Source organism: Opisthorchis viverrini, assembly GCF_000715545.1.
Source record: "Opisthorchis viverrini unplaced genomic scaffold opera_v5_623, whole genome shotgun sequence".
NCBI classification, from domain to species: domain Eukaryota; kingdom Metazoa; phylum Platyhelminthes; class Trematoda; order Opisthorchiida; family Opisthorchiidae; genus Opisthorchis; species Opisthorchis viverrini.
Window position 1 is genome coordinate 92,839 of NW_008752292.1, and position 24,552 is coordinate 117,390.

At 41.6% G+C, this 24,552-nt stretch overlaps 2 protein-coding genes across 2 annotated transcripts; both read right to left on the reverse strand.

Annotated features, from left to right (window-relative positions):
* Positions 1-2,776: 2,776 nt before the first annotated feature.
* On the reverse strand, positions 2,777-4,632 carry T265_15589 (hypothetical protein; the record flags this gene model as incomplete). Its single annotated transcript, XM_009178691.1, has 3 exons — positions 2,777-3,115; positions 3,976-4,127; positions 4,419-4,632. Coding segments are annotated over 3 exons (705 nt in total), but the record flags the coding sequence as incomplete, so codon positions are not given.
* A 12,484-nt stretch (positions 4,633-17,116) lies between these two features.
* T265_15590 (hypothetical protein) lies at positions 17,117-18,536 on the reverse strand (the record flags this gene model as incomplete). The annotated part of the gene is made up of 3 exons (XM_009178692.1): positions 17,117-17,452; positions 17,964-18,115; positions 18,341-18,536. Coding segments are annotated over 3 exons (684 nt in total), but the record flags the coding sequence as incomplete, so codon positions are not given.
* Positions 18,537-24,552: the final 6,016 nt, after the last annotated feature.

Genomic DNA, 24,552 nt, shown 5'->3' on the forward strand with positions numbered 1-24,552 from the left:
GGAGAGGAATGCACAGCAACGGAGTACAGGAAGTGATAACAGTGCCACAATTCGTGGATGAATTTAACCATGAACGCAGTACTTTGCGTTTGCCTTTGTTTACTGGTTGTACAGAACGAAAGTTCCTCAACATTGGGACTCCATCGTGAAACCGTAATTTCCGAAAGAGCATCAGCTTTGGAATGTTTGGGAAAATAATGAATTAAAGATAGATACGATTCAGTAAGATGTATTAGACAAGACCATCACATACGTTAAGAATCTCAATGAATTACCAAAAGTTACACTGGATAACTGAACTACTGTTTGGTTTTAAGTAGTGTGACTTTCACACCTGGAGTAAAACTTTTGCAAGTTTGTGAGCTCAGGAGGGATTAACGATAAAACAAGGAGAATTCTAGGTGCAATATGACTAGTCGGTTAGGGTTCCTGGGTGATAAGGGGAGGTCCACATATTCGGATGATGGTGTAGTGCATATGGTCTCACATTCACGAACCGGTCGGATTTAGTGACTTGATATAATGCTTTTGCGGACCCTGTGTAACTGGTGAGGTATTAAGGGCAACACCGTAGTAGCTGACTATTCTTATATTGTTGGAATTTTTGTTCAAAAAGATTTCGCTTTAATGGGTTTATAGGACATTAACCAGCTTCCGAACAGCGAGGCCCGCCTTACAACACCATCTGTCACTTAATAGATAGTGCTTCTGAGATAATTGTAATTAGTGTTTTACAAATTTATACCAGGTCACTAATATGGTCCGGTTAGAACTCCAGTCGCAATTGGGGCTCTTTTTACGCACTACTCATACTCCAAGCCCCCATCCTGGAAACACCTATGTTCTGGTTCTAAGGGCTATCTCGTTTTGTTCAAATGCACAGTCACAACATTATATTACAGCAGGTGGGTACGGCCTTCCTGGTGGCAAAGGTCATCGGTTCATGAAGTGTTGTGTTCATATGTTTATTCGTTTGGTTTTGAAATTGAACAAGAAAAACTGGGCAAGTTGAAAAATATTGTATCCCCTTGGGATTTTGTTAGCAGGTGGGTTGCACATGGGGTAGCCAACATACTGCACATGAAGTTCGGGACCGGCTAGAGGATCCATCAACAGGGTTTTTGCGAGAGGCCTCCAGGGACACAGCTTGAATGTAGAATTTATGGTTGTGAACGCGGTTCCCGCTGCAGTCAGCCGCAGTTGGGCTTATACTTTTCATCCGTTTTTGGGGCCATCAATGCTTTGCATGTTTGAACTAAGGCCTTACAAAAACCGTAATTTCTACCATTACGACTCACGCTATCGCCAAAAAGTACACATCCAGTGCACAGACACTGGATTTCCTTCAACTCTAGCTACATATTTATATCATAATGTGAGCCTCATTGCGTTGGTGAAGCTTGTAAATTTGACTTCCTTGAAGTGGCATTTTACCGCGCTACGTTGTAAACAATATTCCTTGGAACTAAACATCTCGAGCGTAAATGTCAACTGTAAGTCTTGCAAATACTACAAACTGTTCGCAATGCTGTATCAGTTTCCTGGTCCCCTTAACAGCCTACCGGAATGTTAATATGTCTAACCAACACGGTCTGGACCAAGAAGCACTTAAGCCTACGACAAAAGTCAAAAGACACCTCCAGGGAAAAGTGGAAACTCCGATGGAGATTAAGTCGAGAAGCGATGTACAGCTTGTCTGTCCTTATTTGGAATCATCCGCAGTGAGCATCTCACGTGCCAGTGTTCGGTTTCATTGTGCCACGAATGAATAACCAACGTCTATCAGAGAAGGTATGGATTTCTATCTCAAACGCTTGCCGGTATAGGCTCTCGGGGTCAGGCCATGACTTGTTGGTGCAAATTAAAAGCGGTTAAAATCAAGCAGAATTCTGCTTTGAGTTAGCAAGTTAGGACGCTCAGAAGATTTGGCTCGTAACTTGTCCCAGTAGCGTTACCATTTGTTGTTGGATCTGCCACGTTTACAGCTGTGCCGTTGTGCACTGGGCTTACGTCCATAAGGTTCACCAGAAATGCAGGCTCAATCTTGGCGACAGCGTCTTATTCTCACACGGAGCTCAGATGTGTATACTTCACTGTTGTCCCCAGCAAGTTTTTCCTAGCCCTTTTTGATTGATACATATGAATATTTGGCTTGATATCCTGCCTACTTCCCACTGCGTCCTCTTGCCGTAATTGGGTAGCAGTCAAGCTCTGATAGACAGTATTTTTACAGCGTTAGTGATAATGATGATGAGAATGATGTGACGAATATGATGCAGTCAATCGGGATGATGACTGTACGTTGTACTGCATGGTACCGAGGCTACTTCATAATCTTATCCTTACCGAAGACTGCTATCCATCATTTTTTCCAATCTCAAGATAAAAGTACCGCTTTATCTACCATGCTCTACAATTGAATGCTTCAGCCTTCCAGCACTAACAATCAATGTCATTGCTTGTTTTTTACGCGTAGTGGCCCCTGACCTTTAAGCATTATGACTTACATCCTCTTATACCATAACATAGGGTATCTGGTGAGAGGCGTTTGAAGTGCCCGGGCACACTGACCCTTTTGTCAGTAACCTTATCTGGTAACGTTTACAGGACGTATTCGTCAAACGGATTACTGTTGAACACCCACTTGATTTTGTGTTGAATGGTGCAACAGATATAGGAAGTAAGGTCACCATGATCATAACTATTAAAGTAGAGCTTTAAATTCCACATTTTAGAATTCAAGAAACAGCGATCAGTAATTTCTTCATGAACGTACCTGTCTGTTCCATACAGAAACTGGTTGTCGAAACACCGTCCACATTACATTCTCAGTACAAGGTGGCGTGGTAAGTGATCCGTGGTACCTGTAATATGACTGGGGATCAACTTGGACCATCATTCTTGACAAGTCAAATCCGTTCATTGTGATCCTATTTCCACCATTGCGTATGAATTGAAGGTTTGCTTCCAAGCTCCCAAGCATGCCTATTTGATTTTTACTTGGCGGTGCCCCATCGTCCAGTTTGTGAAGAAAAGAGAGCACGGCGAGGCCATCATTCTTTGTGAGTGCCGTTTCGAAATTACGGTAGGGTTTCTTGTAAGTAACAACATGTGTCTGTATAAAAGAAAGAAGATTTGATGTTGCTATGCCTCCTTCATAAATCAGGTTTAAAGTGTCTCACTTGTTTTAGTCATCTGTTGTAAGATGCAAAATTCATAAGTCCCAGCACTAGCTTGACGTCAACTAAAATGCATCCCCACATGTTGAAATATGTGCCTTCAAGGATATCACTTCTCAAAGACGCTTCTAACAAACCGCAATACGAGTATCAGCCGGTCAAAGAAATTGAAAATGGGCTGCAGACACCTTTTGTAAGACTGGCTGACTTAATAGTGCAAAGACACCAGCCACCGTCCCCGTGCTCTCTTTGGATATTTGAATAGAATCGCAGCAACAATCGCCAATTTCGTTAACGTCACACATTCCTAAACGAACACTGCAACAAAGTATGCTCTATATCTGAACATTAGTTCGGCGTGCTCTTCGTATGGTTGGTCCCTTTTAACTACCTGGATGTAAAAATGTAAGAGTAAACGAACACTGCAACAAAGTATGCTCTATGAACATTAGTTGGCCGTGCTCTTCGTATGGTTGGTCCCTTTAAACTAACTGGATGTAAAAATGTAAGAGCAGCGTTTCACAACCAGAGATCTAAGAGGATTCAGTGGATCTGTTGACTACCAAATAATGTGACGCAATGAAGGATTACACGTTCCCACCACTAGATATGTTGGCAGACTGTAGAGCATATGTGTGTTCAAAAGTTCAACTGTCTGCACTGTTGTACGCCAGTGAGATATTAGCCCCTTTGCTAGACCGAGTCCACCGTGTGAATTGTGCAACAGTACAATCATAACAGCACGAAGCCATAATGTGTGAGACTTTAAATCAAAGATGTAGTAAAGTGCACGTACCTCCAAGACATAGCTCTTGCCATTTATCTTGTGTTCCGACCCAGAATCCATATTGCTACCCCAGTGAAAATGAATTTGGCAAACTTCATAATCCGCGACTGTGCTGTCTCCAAATGATACCGCAAAAGTCTCCGCTGGAATGGTAATCTGTGCTTAAAGATAAAAATAGTAAACGATCTGAAGATCTTGGCTGAACAAAAATAGTAAACATTTTATCATCCTGGTCGTCTAGAAATGAAAACACTGCTTGCACAGATGTGTTTATGCACTTAGTAAAGTTGATAATCGATAATGTCACAGAAACACATCAATAAAAGCAATGATCCGTGCTATTTAGTTGGACACGTGCTTTGCATGTACACGGAACACACAGAAAATGGTTGTTACAATAAGTGAGAGGGTATTTCTGTATCTGACAGAAAAATAATGAATTAGCCGCCTACCGGAATGTTCCGTATTGGAAAGAGTGAATTCCAGAGTGGCTGCACTTCTCTCAGTCAAAGGAAATATATTCACAGGGCCTAAACTTGAATTGTACTGCGCCTCGTTTTCGACCAGGTCTATCGGTGATTGGTTGTTACCAGCACATTTTGGATACGTTTTTACCCAGTCATCGGAGTAGGACCACTCTGTGTAAAATAAACGGGAGATGATATTCTGTTGATTTGGAATAAACGAATCATAAATTCCATAGTAAAACCCCTCAAAGTGAACATGTCTCTAGCTAAATCAAATGTGTATCGCTTGAAAAGGGTGATTTGGATTCTGGAGCGAATTCGAACTCGGGTCATTGCCACAGCGACTGTTCTCCATTTAACGGTGCCACATATATGTGATTTGCAATAGCATGTCTAGCAGGACAGATTGACGTTAGCCTTTATTATCTGGCCTCTAATCAAAATGTATTCTTTCAAAAGTGTTTGACAAAATTGGATCATTTGGAAAGAATACAAACTTAAATTCATGAAACTGTCTTGAGTCGTGTTGTCAGCTGAGTCCTCATCCAGCTTTTGAACATACAAGTCGTTATTAGAACGCAAAATGTGCCAACAACTGCTATTGGTTCTATGTTTACCTCATCTCATTAACTGTCATTTATTCTGCATGCGAATACGTGTTCAACAATCAAAATGGTGTTGGAACAAGAGGGAATTTACGGACGGACACCTGAGAAATGCTAGGCAGACTAACTTTTTAATAAGAAAACTGAGTCAAAACTGTGTTGTTCCGATTGATTTTTGCAATTTAGCAAGCAGTTTCCAGTGGAATGATTTCTGTGAACCAGAGGCAGCAGACAGTTTTTGAAGCCGACCGTCACGCTTTCAACTGCGTTTGAATATGTTATTTCTGGCCAATGATTATACAAACAAGACGCTTCTGTCAATTAATCTGGTGACCAGTCTCACTCACAGTACTATGACTTCGCTAGGCAATCGGCTGATCAACTTCCCTGCCTGGTTAAACTTCTCAGAGAAGAAAACATGAAAATTTCCAGAAACTTTATGCCGGATAGTGTATGAAACTCCGGCAGATTCCCTAAGGCGTTGGAGTGGGATTACTTGTCAGGATGTGCTTGATACACTAGAGGTAGAGCTTCCCTTACTAAGTGGTAGAGAGTGATTCAGGTTAGACAACCTGCGTTGAACGACCGATTAGATCCGTGGTAACTCCCGACCACAATATAGTTCCAAAAATATATTGTCCGATGCGGCTCGTTCAATTTTACTATTTTACTATGTTGGTGGCGAGCTCCGTTCCCGCTACATCCAAGCAGTCGAGGTTCACTAACAATATCATTTCAGAACCCATTATTTTAGACGACGTCATTGAGGTGAACTGTCTACGCACTTTCTTTTGGTAAGGTTTGGAAATAATGAAGACGATCGCTCCATTCTTTTAAGCTCCTGCAATGTTGGACAAAGTTGCCCCAGTTTCCTGGACTTGTTTCATTCCACAACTGACGACCCATTCACAGATATGCACGATATTTATCACAGCGATGGCGTTTAATTACTACGAGACGAGCTCCACTGGGAAATTTCACTTCAGCTTATGGTGCTTAGTTGGTCTTCCACAGGTTGTCGTCTTTTCAGAGCCAATCTACACCGAATCCCTTACCACAGAATTGTTGACTTCTCACATAGATTTGATCAGACCAAGTGTATGCTGTCAACGGCCAGTTTGTTTCAGGATACTTTACTTTTATGCCAAATTTACAGTTTCTTTGAGGTTTGAACAGCACCTCAAGATGTCGCTCATGTTTGACAACGCAAAAGCAGACGATTGATTGGTCAGCCTTCGTAAGGCTTTATTGCTCTCGTAATCATACTGTACAGAAGTAAGACTTCCGCTCTCCTTGATTCCGCCAAAATATATTCACAGTTTTGATCACCGTTGTCCATAAAATCTACCAATATCCGGTACAAACAGCGAAAGAGTAATAAAATGCTTGTCGTCATTTGCAGAGGTGGACAACAGTAATACTACCGCAGCACAATTGTTAGGCAGCACTACCTGCTCGAGTTTAGATTTATCCTCTATCTCGTCGGCGGTATATCTCCGGCAGCGCCGAAGTTCAGAAACAGCAACCTGAGTAACAACAAATGGTGTGGCACACGCGCAAGAATACAAGGGCTCTCTGGTAATCATCAACTGCTTCAGCTTAACTTCCGGGAAGAAGGCAATTGAATGACAGTTCTACCTCGTTAGTAACACCCTCTTAAACTGGCACCCATGACGAATCTTCCATTCGTCCGTATTGAAGCATCGATGGCATTTCACATTTGCGTTTTTTCTTCTTGCGTTGCAGCACGGCACATTGTGGTGTCGTAGATCGACATAGCTATATATATATATTTACAACAAAAACTATCTAGCAAAAAAGTAATAGTATAATAGCGCAAACTTTGACCTCCTTGGATTTAGATTTCAAAACACCGTAATTCGATGTGAGAGATGATTCCACTATAATTGTACACCAAGTCCAAACACACAGCTTTGGAGCGATTTTTTCAGAGACAGAAAGCTGTCACAAAGTCATAACTTTGCTCTTCGGATTCAGTACTATTCACCTGTTGTGCCGTGATTGAAGCTTTCTGAAGCTTGCAGCAAATTTTGAGTCAGGAGTTTCTAATAAAGGCTTGCACTGGCATGTGACGCGGAGAAATACACAAGTCCATAAAGATCTCATACCCAATACTAGTATTAGTTAAGCTACTACGCAAGAAAATCCCCCAGTCGAAACGAGTATGTTATTTTCGTTTTCAACGCATATCCTCTTACCTCTTCAATTCAAAAGTGACTGGTTTGTTTCACCTAATAGCTGAGGACATTTAAAACAGAACTATTCATGTTCTATCTATTGTTTTTCAGCTTATTGAATGGTTGAATTAACAAAACGAAGGTAAAAATACCAACTCCGTTCTTCCAATATTACTCGGAAGACCAATGAAATCTTTACGACGTCCCACTATCGGTCTGGATATCCTTGAAGCTTATCTGTTGTTGCCGGTCCCAGAGTTCTCAGCCACCTTTATTCGATCCTCATCTTTTTACCACAGAAGAGAACACTCGTTTAAATTGGCCATTTAAAAATTTACCTCCGGTAGCTGCGCAATATTCGATGACAGTGGTCACAATAAGGATACAGCAAAACAGAAGGTGTATCCGCATGATGACTCCTAAAAATAGAAAACGAAATAATGTAACCTCACAGAACATATTAATTGTAGGACTGACAAAATAATAAATGATCACAATGACACTCATCATTATAGGTTTTTAGTTTCAGCTTGGCTAATGGTGACAAACAGTGAAGTCCAGAAACAGTGGCGTTGCTGGTACCGACCTACCACTTACTAGTATGATGCGTGACAATCACGAGACCGTCAGTCTTCTACTGAGGACGGAAGCTTATTCTAGGGATCTGTTGCGCCCTCCGGACTAGTGAATCGCCTAGATAGTCATCATTCGTTTTAAATCAATTGACAATTCTCATTTGAGATTTCGTCCTGTCAGTCGGGCCAGTCTATAGTCGAAAGCCAACAAGCACTGAATAGCTGTTCCATTTCATTAGTAGCCTTGGGTATCTCTAAAATATCCAGAGAGTTTCAATCCCTCAACCTCCTGGCTAGTAATTTCATCACGTGGCGTTTGGCCACAGGTAGTTGATTAGCATTGTGGTTAATTCACATTTGGACAGGATACAGCGCTGCTCATCCTCCTCTTTAAGTGGTAATCCGACAATACGACATATGAGTTACCCAAGTGAAATTGATCAAACTTGCCACAAATTCTCATGCAACTCTCCAGCGGCGAGGATGGGTCCAAATAAACTGAAAGGTCTTAAATAAAGTTCGGTCATTGATTACCACGAGGACCAAGTTCTCCACTCTCCTTCACGTCCAACGGATAATTTGGGACGTATATTGCATAAGCTGTCAGTACATTAAGCTGGTTCTCTTTTTTATTATGGATGAATAGAGGAATATCCTCACCGAATTGTTTGGAATTCTCAATGCAGCATGGTCAGTTTTATCCAATTTCTCACTCAGTTTCAATTTGTCACTTTGAATAACAGTTTTGGGTAACGGATCAGAAAAACTGTTTCCTCGGCTGTCAAGGTAGACGAGGTAACCATAATTTCAGACTAACGCAGAAACTGACTAGTACACTAGTGTTGATGAACTGAAACATCCCAAACTTAAGAAAACTTGTGTACCAGGTGACCGACGATCATGTGGTCGGATATGTTACATATCAATTACTGTGTGCGTCGAGTGAGAAGCCTGCTCCCATAAGGTGGTCTGCAATACTCAGCTCACCGTTCAACTGATGGCTTGAGGATGGCACTTTTCTTCGAGAGGGGAATTTTTGAATTCCCTCAGATACACAAGAGAAAATATGCTGTTCCAGTCCACCGGTGTCGTCCCAGTGGCAAAAAGAACGAAGGACAAAATCACGGTATAAAAAGACGGAAAACCAACGGATGTGAAAAGTAAATGCTTTCAGCAGTTGTTCGAACCAGAGTGCACCTTTGGCTAACGGTCCCCTCTGGATACGAAGCATCTATATAATGAATCTATCTTACATCTTTGGCATGGTAGCTGTTGGACTTAAACCGTCCCGGAAGGATGCTGTCTGTTATTTTAACTGAAATTTTCCTTACGTATCTACTAGAGGGTATCAAGAGTCCAAGCTGTATGGTTTTGCGTTCTTGAATAGTTGCTAGTACTCTACTACAATATAATTTAACTGGACCTCCTTCCACAGGTTGCTTTGCTAAAAAGAGCTGGTTCGTATATTGTCCGAAGATCTAGTGTCACGAAATTTACAAAAGTTGAAACGCCACTTCTTTCCTTAAAGAAAGATGCACACAAAACTAGCTAATTATTATCCGGAAAACTAGAACTTCGAGTGTTCTTCGGAAAGATATCGCCACTATAATGTTAGTGGGATGTGTTGGTTACTATTTTGTTACACCTTTCTTCTCTGTAATAATCTATAGCTGATTTAAAAGTGTGGGAAATAAGTGACTGTATCGCGATGCCGCCAATTACTATATTGGGAAGCAAAATAGCCATTCTGTCTACAGAATACAAGAAGAAACTAGCGAACCTATCGAGATGCTTTGCTTGTATAATGAATATTTTTGTTTCATTTGGGTACGGAAAAAACTGGTTAAAAGTCAGTAGAAGAGTATATTCTGAGAACTCGCAGAAAAGTTGGCACTGATTCGACATGCATCCAAGGAACTTACCCTACAGCGAGACAACTAACTTATCTGGATGGTCCATGGGTCCGTCTGCTGTCGAATAAATTTGTGGACGTCCGGTAGGAATAGAAGCAGTCAATTGGATGTACTTCTGAGGAAAGCTGGCTTCCAGCTGTTTGTGATGCAAGTAACTTTGAGTTTCACGCTATACGTGAGACGAAATGAATCCCAATTTTGAATGAAACAAGGGTTTTCGGTGTTGTTTTACTTCTCAGAAATTAAGGCGTTCTAACTTTCACACCTTTCTCACTCACGATTTCGGATGATATTATGCTGAAGTGACTGTTTCAAACCAACATGTAGAAAAGATTGATGCACTGACTGACTGATTCAGATCAGCGAGAAAACATAAACCATGAGATGTTGCCAGTTCTACGATTCCATAAAAGCTCATTTTTAACATGTACCATTAGGTTGATAGTATTGTACATACGCCTGGAACCTATAGCCGTTCAGTAGTAGAGGACAGGTCGGAGACCCTTGCCAAGACATACACAAGGTTCATGTTAACAGATTCTCATTTCCTGAAACTGATTGGTTCAACTTCACTGATACAGTCGTTCTGAATGTCGTGACCTTGGAGTTCACTTTGCAATGACCTTCTTCCGTCTTTCGCTCACTGCTCTCACTATAACGTTGACCTTTACTTCCTATTATATTTCTAACAGTTCATGGGCTTTCTCAAGTAGATGTCCGTAAATCGTGTGAAAAAATTATAACTATTGCTTTGTGTCTCTGTTTCTGGGTGCTTGAGACCGGTGTAGCCATTGACCAGTTTTAGATTATGAGATGAAACCGCAGTTGACGCATGCATTAGGATTGAGTATTAGTCAACCTCTACGATAGCTCGGGAGTGTAAGCGTTTTTCATCTGGATGTTAACTACCCCAGTTGAGTACAAATCTGCTTGGTTAAGCCTCGTTGCTTAGTTATTGAGTGTTGCAAACATGAGGCTCGTAAAATAACCACAACAAGTGGGTTCACAGTTATTAGATAGCGATAAGTTAGTTGACATCACCAGCAGATAGCCCATAACCGCAAAAATCAGCTTGCTTCTCCATCGATGCAAAGCGCCGCGATGAAGGTAGCACTTTGCAAAATTCCGCAACCTATTCATTCACTACACAACCCAGCCCTGTCAAAAATTCCAACTGAAATACGAATGTACCGATGCCAGTGGCCAGTGAACGGTCTATACCATTAACAGAAGAGAAAATAGAAACGCTTGATTGACCCGGCACATTTCTATTCGGGTTGCCACTGTTTGAAGCATACAGTGATAATGATACTGCTGCCAATGTACACTTCCGGTGACCCTGTAGAACAAACCGTGTGGGCCGTTCGGGTGGCCATTCGGTAAAATACTCTGTCAGCCCCCGCTGCCAAAGCAAACGCCAAACTAAAAGTGAGGTTGTAATAAGTGAATGCACAAATCTACGCAGCGCATTAATTCATGCAAAAGGGATTTGAGTATGTGGACCGTAACATCAACTGGATACCTACTGCTAGTCGAGTTGGGCGGTAGGTCCGATAGGGATAGAGAACTCTTGTTTTGACTCCTAGGAGACGGAAAACTCATGTGATTGACCTTAAGTGCGCTCGGATGTAACATAACTGTACCAAACTTATCGGTAAGACTTTCTGAAGCATGGTTCTTGAGATAGCTTCATGACGGAAGTGAAGTTCAAGATGGTCGGCAAGATTTATCTGCATAGCGCAGATCGCGGAAGTCTGCAGCCGAAACAACCAGTTGGTTGTATCAAGGTGTCTCTTAAACGCCGTCATTTGAATGAAGAGTTTCATGTACATGAGCTTCTGTGTGTAACAACAAAATAACTCAAGGAGAAAAACACAAAACGTTCTATGAATTCACTTAACGTTCCCTTGAGTTTCTGCGTTTGAATGTGAACTTTTGCAAAAGTGACCCTATAATCGTGACGGTCAACCAATACAATGTAACCAGCTCAAGCCTGACCACATTCCCTCCAATCTCATCTTGTTCTATCACGCTAGTAGATCTTGCAAGCTTTCATCTGGTAAAGTGCAAAACTCCAGCCCGTACCACCTCCCACCATGCAGTCCCGCTCTGTGATTAAGCTTCTCATTTAAAAATATCTTTGTTGACTTCTGTAAAACCATTTCTCGAGTCTAACGAGAACATATCACGGCATTAGCAACGCGAGATTTTAGTCAAGGTCGCCACCAAATTCTTTCACATCCAAAGATTTGGAGTATTGTTATAGACTCCGCTGAATGTTGGTCGGGCATAACACCATTCTGTCCCACACAGACCCGCACAGACCAAAACAGTGGCCAATTTCCGGACGTCATGCAATCATATGAAAGCATGAGAATATGAAACTCAATCTGCTGCACTACCCGGGTTGAAACAAAAAAGTGCAAACTATTTGTTTTGTTTTACGCTCTTGGTGGTTTCAAAGCCAATTGAATCTATCGCATGTTTCTTTACATTTGCTTTCATTTTACCTTGAAGGCTGTAAATAGGGTTCCCATACTTTGGTTGGTAGTCATTTAGAAAATATTTCACAGAGACCCGGCTATTTGGCTTCTTCCGTATCCAAAGAACTAAGGTCCTTGTCCGCGTCTAAAAATACACTGGATTCAGGAAGCCTTGAATGCTAAGCGTATTCAGATGGAGTAACATTTCACTCCCTCCATGGTTGCAATGTTTTTCTCCAGTAAACAGGCCCGTTATATGCTTCAAACTGTTCTCCGAATGTGAGCACGACTGCTTCCGGATAAAGCGTGATAAAGTTCGTCCTCTGGCTGGTGACTGTATATTTCGTTACTTTATTGTTGGCTATCATCAGATTCTTGAATTGTGTGACTGCTAATTAAACTGACCGGAACTAATTAACGGGTTTAGGATCGATAAGAGGTCGTCTACTGAGATATGTCACTGAAAACCAATCAGAACTAATCAGGGGCAAACTAGTCCGTTTAAGTGAATTTTTTTGCAGTCAGTCTATCATCATTTTTGGAGTAACAAGGACTGAGTTCCACTGTAAACTACAAAGACTTCTGTAATGATTATGCCATACATTGTGCAAGCCTTGGATTTCCGGAGAAATTTGTCGGCGTTTCGCAAATGCGCGGGTCCCAGTTATCTATCCATAGTGATGGTTCATTTAAAGTCGCTTACCGTTGTCCAACCGTCTCATATGAAGCCAACAACAATCAGCCTGCAACCAGCTTCAGTAATTATGAATAGAGTGATGAATCTCCAACTTTGCTCACTTGGGGATTTCCATGTGTAGAAACTATAGGTCTTCTCGAATTTCGTGTGCAGTAGCTCTCAAGCTTACATTCGGAGGAACAGCGTGTTTTGATGCGTTGTAGTAAAGTAGTATAGTCTACAGAACAGCTGTCACTCTTCACGTTACCAATATCCATGGATTGCGGAACGGATTATGGTAAAGACTTAAGAACAAATAGTTTTGAAGAATTATTGTGAATATATATTCATCTTTTCAACTAAAGACGCTTTTTTTCTTATTTTGCCGAACACCACAGCATGTTTCCAACTTACTTTGAGGAGTTGGTATATTTCTCACAAGTATGGACAGCATAGCAGCCCACAAACAATGAAGGGAAACCCCGCACAGAAACCGCCTCCTTATTTTCACGGAATGTCTATCTGTGTGTCAATCCGAATGAGGTGCTCATAACTGACCCGACTTGTCGATATTTAGGTCACATCCTGGTTTGCAGGGGTGAACAGGTACCGCAGAGACATTCATGTGTTTAGAATTAGACCAACTGCAGCAGTAACAGCCTGCTTGAACGAAAGTTCACGACTATTGAGGAGCACTCAGGCCTTCAAGCACACCAAGCGTGTCCGTCTGTTCTAGAGGCAGGCACATTTTACATGCACGGCGTTACTTTTTTCTCAGTGATTTGCTCCGCCTCATCAATGCAGGGACCGAAAAATAGTAATCATTTCTGAAATTTTTTTGTTCCTCAGCACCTAATCGTAACTCAGCTGTTTGCCACAGATTGTTTATCGGTCATTTGTTAACCCAAAAGTATAGAGAGGATATCAAAAACATTTAGAATCTTGAGAATAATTCTGCGGTCGCTGGTCTGAATGCGTCAACGGGACAATATATCTAGGACACCCCGATCAGCTACATCCACGCCGGTAAACAACATGGGAGACTGGGTATCCCACGTCTGAGTGCAGCCATCCAGGTGCAGCCTAGAGCGCGTATGGAAAAGCTCCTTTCTACCCAGTGCAGAGTGTCACGCAAGGCGGTCAACGATTCCGCATTTGGAAAGATTGTTCGGGATCTCAGCTAAATCACACGTGATGCTAGCTGTGCTCGTCATAATCGGGTTGCAAAGAAACTTCCAAAACTTCTCCGTCGCCCGGGATACATCGTCTTCGAGGAGTTGAGAGCACCTACTTCGACGTCCTTCGTCAAGCCTGACCTAATTGCTCTTCGAGAGCGCCGAGCAACTGTGATAGACGTCAGCATAGTCTCGGATGATCGCGGAGTGATCATGTAGAATGTGGCATATGACGTGCGTATCCTTGCCACTGAATCTTGCAACAGAGCAAGATGGACATTTTGTGCTGAGGTGCTAGTCTTGACTTTGCTAGCGCTTACCGCGCCTTCAAGAGCATTCAGCACTGTTTGTCCTATCCTCGGTAGTTCTTGTTTACACACGTGTTTCCATATCAAACATTCGTACGTACGTCTGGATTCACCTTGTCTGACTGGAACTGCTGTGACAACTTGTTTACACACGTGTTTCCATATCAAACATTCGTACGTACGTCTGGATTCACCTTGTCTGACTGGAACTGCTGGTGACAACTTCAAATGAAACACCTGTCTCTTTTTATCCAGTATTCGCATGTAACACTTCTATATCTATCGCCTGCTTTATTTTTAGTCTGTGACGATGCTCTTCAAAAATAAGCGATGGTATAGTTCGTGAACCTACCCCGGTATTAGACGAACCAGCTACGAACATAATTGGACTAATGGAATAAGCGTTTTCTTTGAGACAGATTTAATTGGTTGTTCTTCACTTGACCTTGACAGCTGAGTTCTGTTTTTAGTATCACTTTTTGGCCCGCCTAGAACTTTCCATGTGATCTTTATAAATGCCCCGTTGTTGGCTAAACATGACACGCCTGTAGGCGTCAGTGTTCAATAGATCAGCCAGTTCGCACGTCCAGTGGCTTTCTCATTTGGTTAAGCGCATCAGGCTATCAAGTGACCATCCACACTCAGGTTCACTCTATTAAGAAGGCATTAAGAATACTGTGGTCCACAACACCTAGTCGTTCGAGAGTGCGGTCGACTTTTCCCTCCATGGTTCCGGACTTCTTCGAACCCGCAAGGATACGAGTTTAACAACTGCCATGACAGACCTGGATCTCAAATTATCTGTCCGCTACGATGAGCATCAGATTTGTTTGCGGCAACTGGGACTGGGACAATCTTTTTTACCTGTAATTTGCCAATGGAGTTTAAGTAATCCATGAGGTATGTGAGTAGAAGTCATTCACCAACTACCAACATGGCTTTTATTCAAAACCCCACTTCCTTAGACATCAAACATAATTTGCAGCACTCGTAACCTGGTCCCCCATGTTGTAAATTATTTGTGTCCCGAACGAAATATTGTGCGCGTCTTCCTGTTTACGGATTGTACCGGACGAAAGTTATTCTTCATTGGGCTTCCATCAGGAAAACGCAGCTCTTGGAATTGTTGTAGCTTTAAAATAGCGTTTAAAAAATTATGATGAACGGAATGTTATAAAGCACTGTCAACAGCTGTCCCACAAAATCTGCTCACACACTTCATTTAGTGAACACTCTGAGTACTGCTGGAGGTGTTGCAGATTAAGATGTGGCTAATACATTTGATTTCGTCGTTTAAAGCTAACAGAGATTTTCAAGGAAACGTCCTGTCTTTATCAGGTTTCGTTCCAGTTTAAAAAGGCCCACCTATTTGGTTGGTATAATAAAACCACTGAATTGATTCGGGCTTGGCGACTAAGTGCAGTGGAGTTAAGTAACGCCCGGGTGACCTAGTCAAACCTCATAGGACTGGCACACTCGCCTGTTTAGTAGGTGTATTTAAACAAGTTTTGCAAAACAAAATATGATGTCACTTCTAGTGAATGGCAAATCCCCACCTCCCTGTGTTGGTTGAGAATGAAAAGGATAAAGAGCATTGTTAGCAGAAGCCCTCTATTAGATTTGGACCCTCTGCTTCACTCAGCTAAAGAGAGTCTTTACTAGCATGTATCTTATCCGATCAGTAGAAAACTTTCAACTCATAGTCACTGGCCGGTCAGTGTGCGCTTTTTGAGAATGTTTGCCTATTACGACTAACCTGTTTGCATGGTTAGATAGCCGCGCAAGCCTGGTACTGTAAGTTTTGATTGACTGCAAACAATGTTCAATTACTGGACAAATTCCTGTGTCGGATCACTGTCTGGTCATACCGCAAACATGTTGTTCGCGGACTCAGTGTAAATCACTTTAAGTAACTGCATACCCTTATATCCTACAGATGTCAGTCAATTCAGATCCACAGCGGTTCCTCTTATGCAAATCTATCAACCAGGTTGGGTGGAGACTGGGTACCTGTAAACTCAGAGACGCAGAAGTTCACAGCAGTCGTTCACTAAGAATGCTAAGGATAAGCATACCTTAATAAGGTGAATGCTGTAAGCCACACACAACTTAAACATAAATCAGGTCGAATGTTTCCTTTTGAGTTGACGAAACGTGTGGACTTGGCGACTCTCTTCATCGAGGATCGTTCCAGGTAAACCTGGGGGCAGCCTGCTTGTCTCACATCATATGAAGGAATATCGGAGTCCTACTGACTACTAGGAACTCCATCGAGTATCCAGCCGCAGCAGTCTCATCACGCATATGGGCTGAACAGTAGGCCTACGACTAAACTACGTCTTCGAATGAAGGAATGGGAATTGCCAAAAAGTCTGAAACTCTCAGCGAACACACTGGATATAAAAACTTGCTCACGTATCCATGCAGGTCAGCATTGCGCCACTACAATGAAAAATATTCTGCCTATGCCAATGTGGCTTTCTTCATATAAAACATCAATTCGAGCGATCGTAGAAGTAGTCTGTTCTCCAATGGTCGTGAAACTTAAAGTAGCCCAGTATCTTACATACGTACACGTCCAAAAGTGGTTTTACTGGGAAGAACTATATCAAGCAGACTGTTGTGGAGTGGTATTTTGTAATTTTTCTACCTTATAACGGGTTTGAATCCATTTAAATTCTAGCTTATGAAAGTGAACGTAAATCGTATTACTCTGGATTTCACAAATTATCAATTTTTTATCATACCTGCTTGTTTGTAATGAAAACTGGCTGTCGGAATATTGTCCACATAACGTTCTCCGTACAAGGAGGTGTCGTGAGCGATCCGCCATACCTGTAGTATGAATTGTGATCAACTTGATTCATTATTTCCAGCAAATTGAACCCTCTCATTTTGGTTGTTTCACCAGCTTTGCGAATTTTTTGAAGGTCTGTGTCCAAAGTGCCCATGGCACTTATTTGATTTTCATCTGGCCGTGCATTATCATTGATTACATGGAGGAATCCGAGTACGGCCAGGCCGTCACTTTTTGTGAGCGCGGTTTGGAAGTCACCATAAGACTTCTTGAAAGTCACCACATGTGTCTATAATATAGATGAGAAGGTTGTAGTTATACACTTTATCACAATTAACGTATTTAGAAGGACGCAGCTGTTTATCCATTAAGGAACTGAACCGACAATATCAGCATATTTTCAGCAAATGTCACTCTCAACAGATACCGTGAGAACAAATGAGAAATTGGAATTATTGGATTTCAGTGTCATCAGGTGTAAGAATTAAACTCTCAATTTATGAACAAGAAGCTTGCAACAAGCACACAACGCTGTGATACAAACAGAGATGGAAACAGATACAAACGAATGGAAAGTTGCAACGTGAAAAGTCGAGATATTAGTAGCTGGTGCATGGTCTGGTTATCAAGTGAATGTTGACATACCTACCAAGACAACTGCTAAGCCCAGCAAACAGGTTGATGGTAGATGACGTCAATTAAAGCCTAAGTGTATCCTTCTCAAATGATTATTGCAAAGAGCCAATGAGGAATACTTCACCCGAGACCCATAAGCCGATAAAATGATACTTGACACTCACCTCCATTACATATGCTTTGCCATTTATCGTATGTTCCGAACCGCCATTTCCATCACTACCCCAGTGGAAGTGAATTTGTTTGACTTCATAACTCGCCTTGTCAGTCCCCTCAAATGACACGCCAAATGCTCGCTCCGGAAAGCTAATCTGCGCTTGCACACAAGAATGCATGGCAAAGATTTATGTATCCTGACTAGTTGCTGATTGCATATTCGATTTTTATGGCTTAGTACAAATCAAAATAGATATTTGATCAAGTATTTGATCCTGTTTGTACCTTGATGCACGTTTACACCTTACGATGATAAAGAAATTTCAATAGAACCTTGCCAAAATTATTTTTCGCCTCTTAGTAAAATGCATGATGAATTACTTACCTGAATGTCCATTATTCGATAAATCCAAGCTCAACTGTTCAATTCCGGTTTCATTCATCCGAATCATTTTCACAGTCTTTAAACTTGAATTGTACTGCACCTCAGCGTCTACCAGATCTATTGGTGACTGGAACTGACCCGCACAATTCGGATAGCTGGCCGCCCACTTTTCAGGTCCATTTTCAGAGTAAGACCAGCCTGGAAGGAATGTTATAGGTGTTTTCACGTTGTGGATAGGTCGACTTGCATTTTACTAACATTTTGTCACCTTATAGGTGTTTTCACGTTGTGGATAGGTTGACTTGCATTTTACTAACATTTTGTCATCCCATAGTCAATGACATAAATGCTCGTCGAGTGAAGTTCAACACATTTTTTGTTTCTTCTGCCTTTTTGGTCCTGATAAATTAACCAGTTCAACAAAACCTCAACCTAAAGCCAAAGCTAAGCATTATCGTACCATGGTTTCAGAATGACTGTCAATCAGACCAAGAGAGTAAGTGCTTGAAAAAGTGGAACCTATCTCGGAGACGCGAAATACCAGTAAACCGCCAAGTAGCTAACAATCGTCTAAAAAGGCGCAACAATTGGCAGAGCTTCCTATCAAGCTATGAATGACAGTGATCAGCTTGCAGCAACCTAAGCTAACCTTACAGCAATCTAAGAAATGCACAAAAACGTCTATTTCACTTTCATAAAGGAAACCACTCATAAGGTTACTGAAAACTCTTCGACGGCCCACTTCCTTATCTGAAGTCTCGATTCTGAAAACTTGCCGGGCAAACAAATGATCACAAATTGCCTTGCAGCTACATACCACACGATACACAATCGAAAAAACGGGGAGTGTGCGCAAATAATCTTTTCTCCAATCGAACATACGTTAGGTGCATATTAGAGTGGCTTAATTTACGGTTTGCTGCCAATGAAATTGTTTCAGCAAAAGAACTTCAGTATTGGTTGGATGCACTGATGAAAGCTGCTCATGAGAAACTGCGCAAATGGTTAATATTCGGTACGCTTAACGCCAATGAGGAAAAATGCTTCCGAAATTTGACAATTTGTAACGCTATCGGTGGCTTGGATAGCAAGTCCCACATGCCGTACATGCCAGTGGACTCAGGCAAAAGATCCCACGAAAAGTAGTTTCGTTTGCAGTCCACATCACTCGCCTGCCCCAAAATCTGAACACCCCTAAAAAAGGACGTGAAAGTAATACTGAAAATGGAAATAAGGGAAAAATGTTTAGATTCACTAAGTAAATTTTACACAAAATTAAACCGGGAAAAACAGTCGGGCTAGTCAGGTTCTCAAATATGTGGAGAAAACTCAAACCCAAAGAATCCTGTGAAAAACCGGAAATCACCTAACTGCTGCTCCACGAAGTTACCAATTTCCGTTAGATGCCATTTAGAACTTGATTTTATTTGATGGCTTTCGAGTGCGCTGCAAAATCTTCAATAGGTTTGGAGTTGGTTGTAAAATAAATTGGATGACGTGGCAAACGCCCTGATATCGCTGTTGTAATCGCTCCAACGCAAGAAGACAGTTTAAGTTGTTGGACGCAAAATACCGCGGGCTTTTCGGATGAATAGTATGTCAGTGGAAGTACTGACGTGGCAAACGCCCTGATATCGCTGTTATGATCGCTCCACCGCAAGAAAACACAGTTTAATTTGTTCGACGCAAGATACCGCGGGTTTTTCGAATGAATAGTATGTCAGTGGAAGTATGATTTTATCGTTTTCAACTGGTGATTTTCACAAAGCGACTACGAACTGAAAGTGGGTTGTTTTGGTTGGTTTCTTCAGGTGCCTTATGGAGATGAAAAGTGTATCGTAAATTCAGTCTTTTTCGAAACCCCCAGCCACTTGCATATCGAGCAGTCAAATCATATACCTACTTGTCTGATCACTTGTTTGATCCCTGACGTTTATTCTTCGTGAAAAGTTTTTTGTCAAGCTTAAGTTCCACTCACATAAATGATTGTAAGTTCGGTAATTCATTGTATGGTATAAGATAGTTTAAACGGACCTCCACTGTAGAGGAGGGGATGGGAAAGTCCAGATATATCAGTGTTCACACCTGTCTTGTTGTTCATCTTATATGTACTAAGTTGTGGCATTATTTCTAATCTTTTCTACCCAAATCCACAATAAAACCGGATAGATGAACAAGTGTTTCAGCGGAAGTCTAACAAGCACTCAGAATCAGGTAAAGCTATTCCAAGAGTTGTCTAGGTACTGAGATGAAATCCCTTTAGAATGCTCTAACTGGATCCGATAATCTTCCGGAGTAAATCTAAGGCATGAGAATAATATACTTGTAAAACTGTTGAAAATAGCTCTGGGACCCGTCAACAAAACGAGGATAAGTACAACATATAACTTTTTATCTTGTAGCAAAGAAGAGAGAGGATGCTTGGTCAAACCAGGTAAGGAACGAAAGAGGACCTTAAAAAGTTTTTTGGGCGTCGTTAAATTACAGGTTAGAGGATTCTTACAATATTCTACTTTCTCTCTAACCAGATAGATTTTAAATGTACTGACTAACTATAAGGTGTTAATTAGTAGTTTTGGTCGCCTTGTGTCAATTCACGCTTTCAGTTCTGTTCGTTTGCTTGAAAGCACGGGACACTCTTCGTTAACTTGTCCCCGTGGATTCCCACATTTGGGTAGAAATCGCGTATCTGGTTTCCGGCAGAGTCCGGCTCCGCTATACACTCTCTACTTCAGATATTCAAGCAATCCTTTTTCCTTCGTTTAGTCAATCCGTATCCTGTCCAGAAACTGATAATTCCCACACGTGTTGTTGAACGTCGCTGATCACAGTGTCCTTCTAGAACTGATTGGAACTGGGTTCAAATAGAAGTAAGCACAAGTGCATAAATTGCAGCGTTAACTCCCTGTCTAAATGCATTGCGCTTCTGAAACAATCACTATAACTCTTTCGTAACGTAATTCCGAACAGTGCAGACTTGCCACGCCACGGCTTGATTTTCTATTACAACGCCAACTGAGGACCGGTGTGGCGGGAACATCGCGAAAACCAAATGTGCAAGGAGCAAGAGCATGGATAATACACGCTGAACTAGTTGATCGTTTTTAGAAGGTGGGAAACTTTGGAATTGAGCGGTTATCTCAATTGAAGCAAACAATAATCCGGTTAATGTTTCTTTTGCATCGTGACTTTTTAGTCATTCGTCCGTCGTAAATAGTAAATAACGTTAAACTAGTTACACAGCACATTCTGCAGCAAACAAAACATTATCATATTCGTGACCCTTTAGAAATCCTTTGAAAATGAATGCGCAAAGGTTTCTTTGATTAGCCCCACTACTCAGAACACTGGACCAAAACTGTCGCTCAATCCCTTGCTTGTGTTCTGAACAGGCACCTGACTTTATTCAACACATTAAAGAGACAAATAAGCATCGAAATGATAAAAACACTAATCTTCAGGTTTTGTACGGTTTTTTAGGTTACACCACTTAATGCTCACACTCAGTTATTCATCGAAATAATTACCTTCACTAGCGCAACAGTACGCGATGGTAGTTGCAACACCAAGTATGCGGAGAATTGGAACGTTCATATGTATGGGAGACCTTGCCAACTGGTTTGACCTGTCAGTCTTACTATCGGGATTGGAGGTAGTCACGCCTAGCTGTAAAAACTACATGTGAGAAAAAGGGAAAGTTTTTTTGGTTCCAGATATGACTCACAACTCACAGTGTCAAAGAACACAGTTTCAATACTTACGCTTACCAGTAGTTATAGCTTCAAGTCTGGCACTTTATGTGTGACCATCAGACAATTTATACGAACCTGATAGCCCGTTGTTTGCCACGCACGAATCAGAACAATGCCAGAATGAGCGGTGAGGTGTAAGCCGGCTACAGGCCACAAGAGTGTGCATGTGGAGCGAACGGATTGATCGGAAAGGAGAAAAGTCTAAATCAAATCACCTGGAACTTTTTAACTGCATTTTGAAGATCGAATGTTTTTGTGAATTTTTCATTGGTAGTCTCTCTTAGGTTTGGAAACATCTCAATATCTATGACGAAACTCCTATCCACGTGAAAAAACAAGCCTGTCGTACCGACCGCTACGTCCGTAGTTGATCAATGCAAAAAATTTCACTGCACCAATTTGTCATGTCTTCTACGATAATAGCCCGGTTGTCACACCACCATAGTCTTTCCATGCTTTTATTTTATGCACACAGTTGTTTACCAAACATTTGGAAGCAGACTTTGAATAACAAAAGGTTTTCATTAATTTACCTTCAGATTGATGGGAGATTTTACAAAAAATTAAGGACCTTTCTTCTCTCAGTTTGTGAAGATTTCGCCCTTTTGATGAGGCTGTTCTACGCAGTAAATCCGAGAATACGTACAGGAGTGCACATTTCCACCAAATTCTAAGGAGTTCTGAACACATGAACACTCGGCCACTAGTTTAGGCACCGAACCCTTACACCAAAAGATCCCGACCAGCACAGTGGTTAACTGACAAATGGACGCGCTATATAGTCACCAGTTCTTTCTTAAAAAAGCACCAGGTATTTTCCATTCGAGCACTTCCAAGAACGACTATTTCACGGGTGGAAGCATTATTCCAGGAAGACAAAATTTTGTCCCAACAAACCTATCGCAAGCTTGCAACGTGTAGAGATCTCTAGAAAATTAAATAAAATCTCATCCGGTAGGTAGGCTGAAAAGCTATGAAGTAAATTTCAAATATTCAACGCCATAGGAAACCACCAAGCCGGATAGAAAAAATCACACAATCATTTACAAAGCCCACCAAATAACAACAGGGTGTTCGGTAAAACATACACACTAGTAAAAAGAAGAAAACATATTTTCATTCGAAGGCTCATGCAGTGATACACTGAGGTTGAGAAAAAGGGTCATCTTGGTCTGACTCAGGGTAGTCGAGTAAGAATCACGCGCGGAAATGCTGCGTTGGAGTCATGGACACAGGTCTATGTAAGACAAGGTGATAGGAGTGATCCAGTTGATATGTACACTGGTGAGGGGACCGAAAAAACAGTCCAGTATATGAACACCTTGCTTGAATGGCAGATGGTTTCCACAACTTATTTAGGTTAGCGAAACGCATAGTGTATCACGCTTCAAATAGATCCACAACTTATTTAGGTTAGCGAAACGCATAGTGTATCACGCCTTCAAATAGACAACCTCTTTCTCACATACACAACCACTCCACAGCCCAAAGCCATTGAGAGTCTCGTTGAAGTTTATGTGCAAGCGAGAACAAGGACTTGCTGATGACTAGGGAGTTGACATTAGGGAATAAACTAGGTTCTGTACAATATGATGTCGCAAGCGTGTTCTGCAGACGTGTTTGGTAGTTGGCTACTAATACTTCAACGCTGGATTTCGACAGGTCGGTCAAGAACTTCAAATTAGTCCATTTTAAAACGCTGGAATGTTGATCAGACAGACACGCGTCAGACAATGTTTTCGGTGACATGTATAGACACAGAGGCAAACTTAGTCGCTTCGGCATACTTTCGTCGTTTCGACAGCTTCGACAACTTCACTCATTGGGTGCAGCTCATGTACAGGTGGCAGAACGCACTAGGAATTATCACATTTGATCAGGTGCGCTAACTAGTTCCTCGTCTCAGTGCACCGGGTGCTGAATTGATCTATTTTCCACTGCACATACAGCTGCACTTGCCAAATCTGCAGATACCGCGAAGCATATTCAAAAGACCTGCTACATCAAGCACTTGCCCTTGGAATAAATAGCGACTGGTTTCGTCAATGGTACGCCGTTGTACAGCTATTCAGGGTATTTTGTCATTAAGGAAAAGCAACACGGAACATTAGGAATTCCTGATTTTGTTAGCTTCACTTTGGCGTCATTTTTAACTCATTTGGAGATGTTTTCAACGGTCGTGAACATTTTGTTTGTGAAAAACACCGTTTCTAACAAGTATTTTGTCACCTTGTCTCGAGCAACTAGTGTCAAAATAAAGTCGCTAAAATGTGTTTTTGGAAGGGAAAATCTGTGGAACTTCCAACCATGAAGTGGACTGTGCTGAGGGAAAGCTTGATCAATAAACACACGAAATTTTATTTCCTGGCTTTCCTTCTGGAGTTAATAAATCTGAATTCTAGATGAATGTAGGAGCAGTTATCACATGCTGAGAAAGCGGTAAAAGGCATTCAATCCATC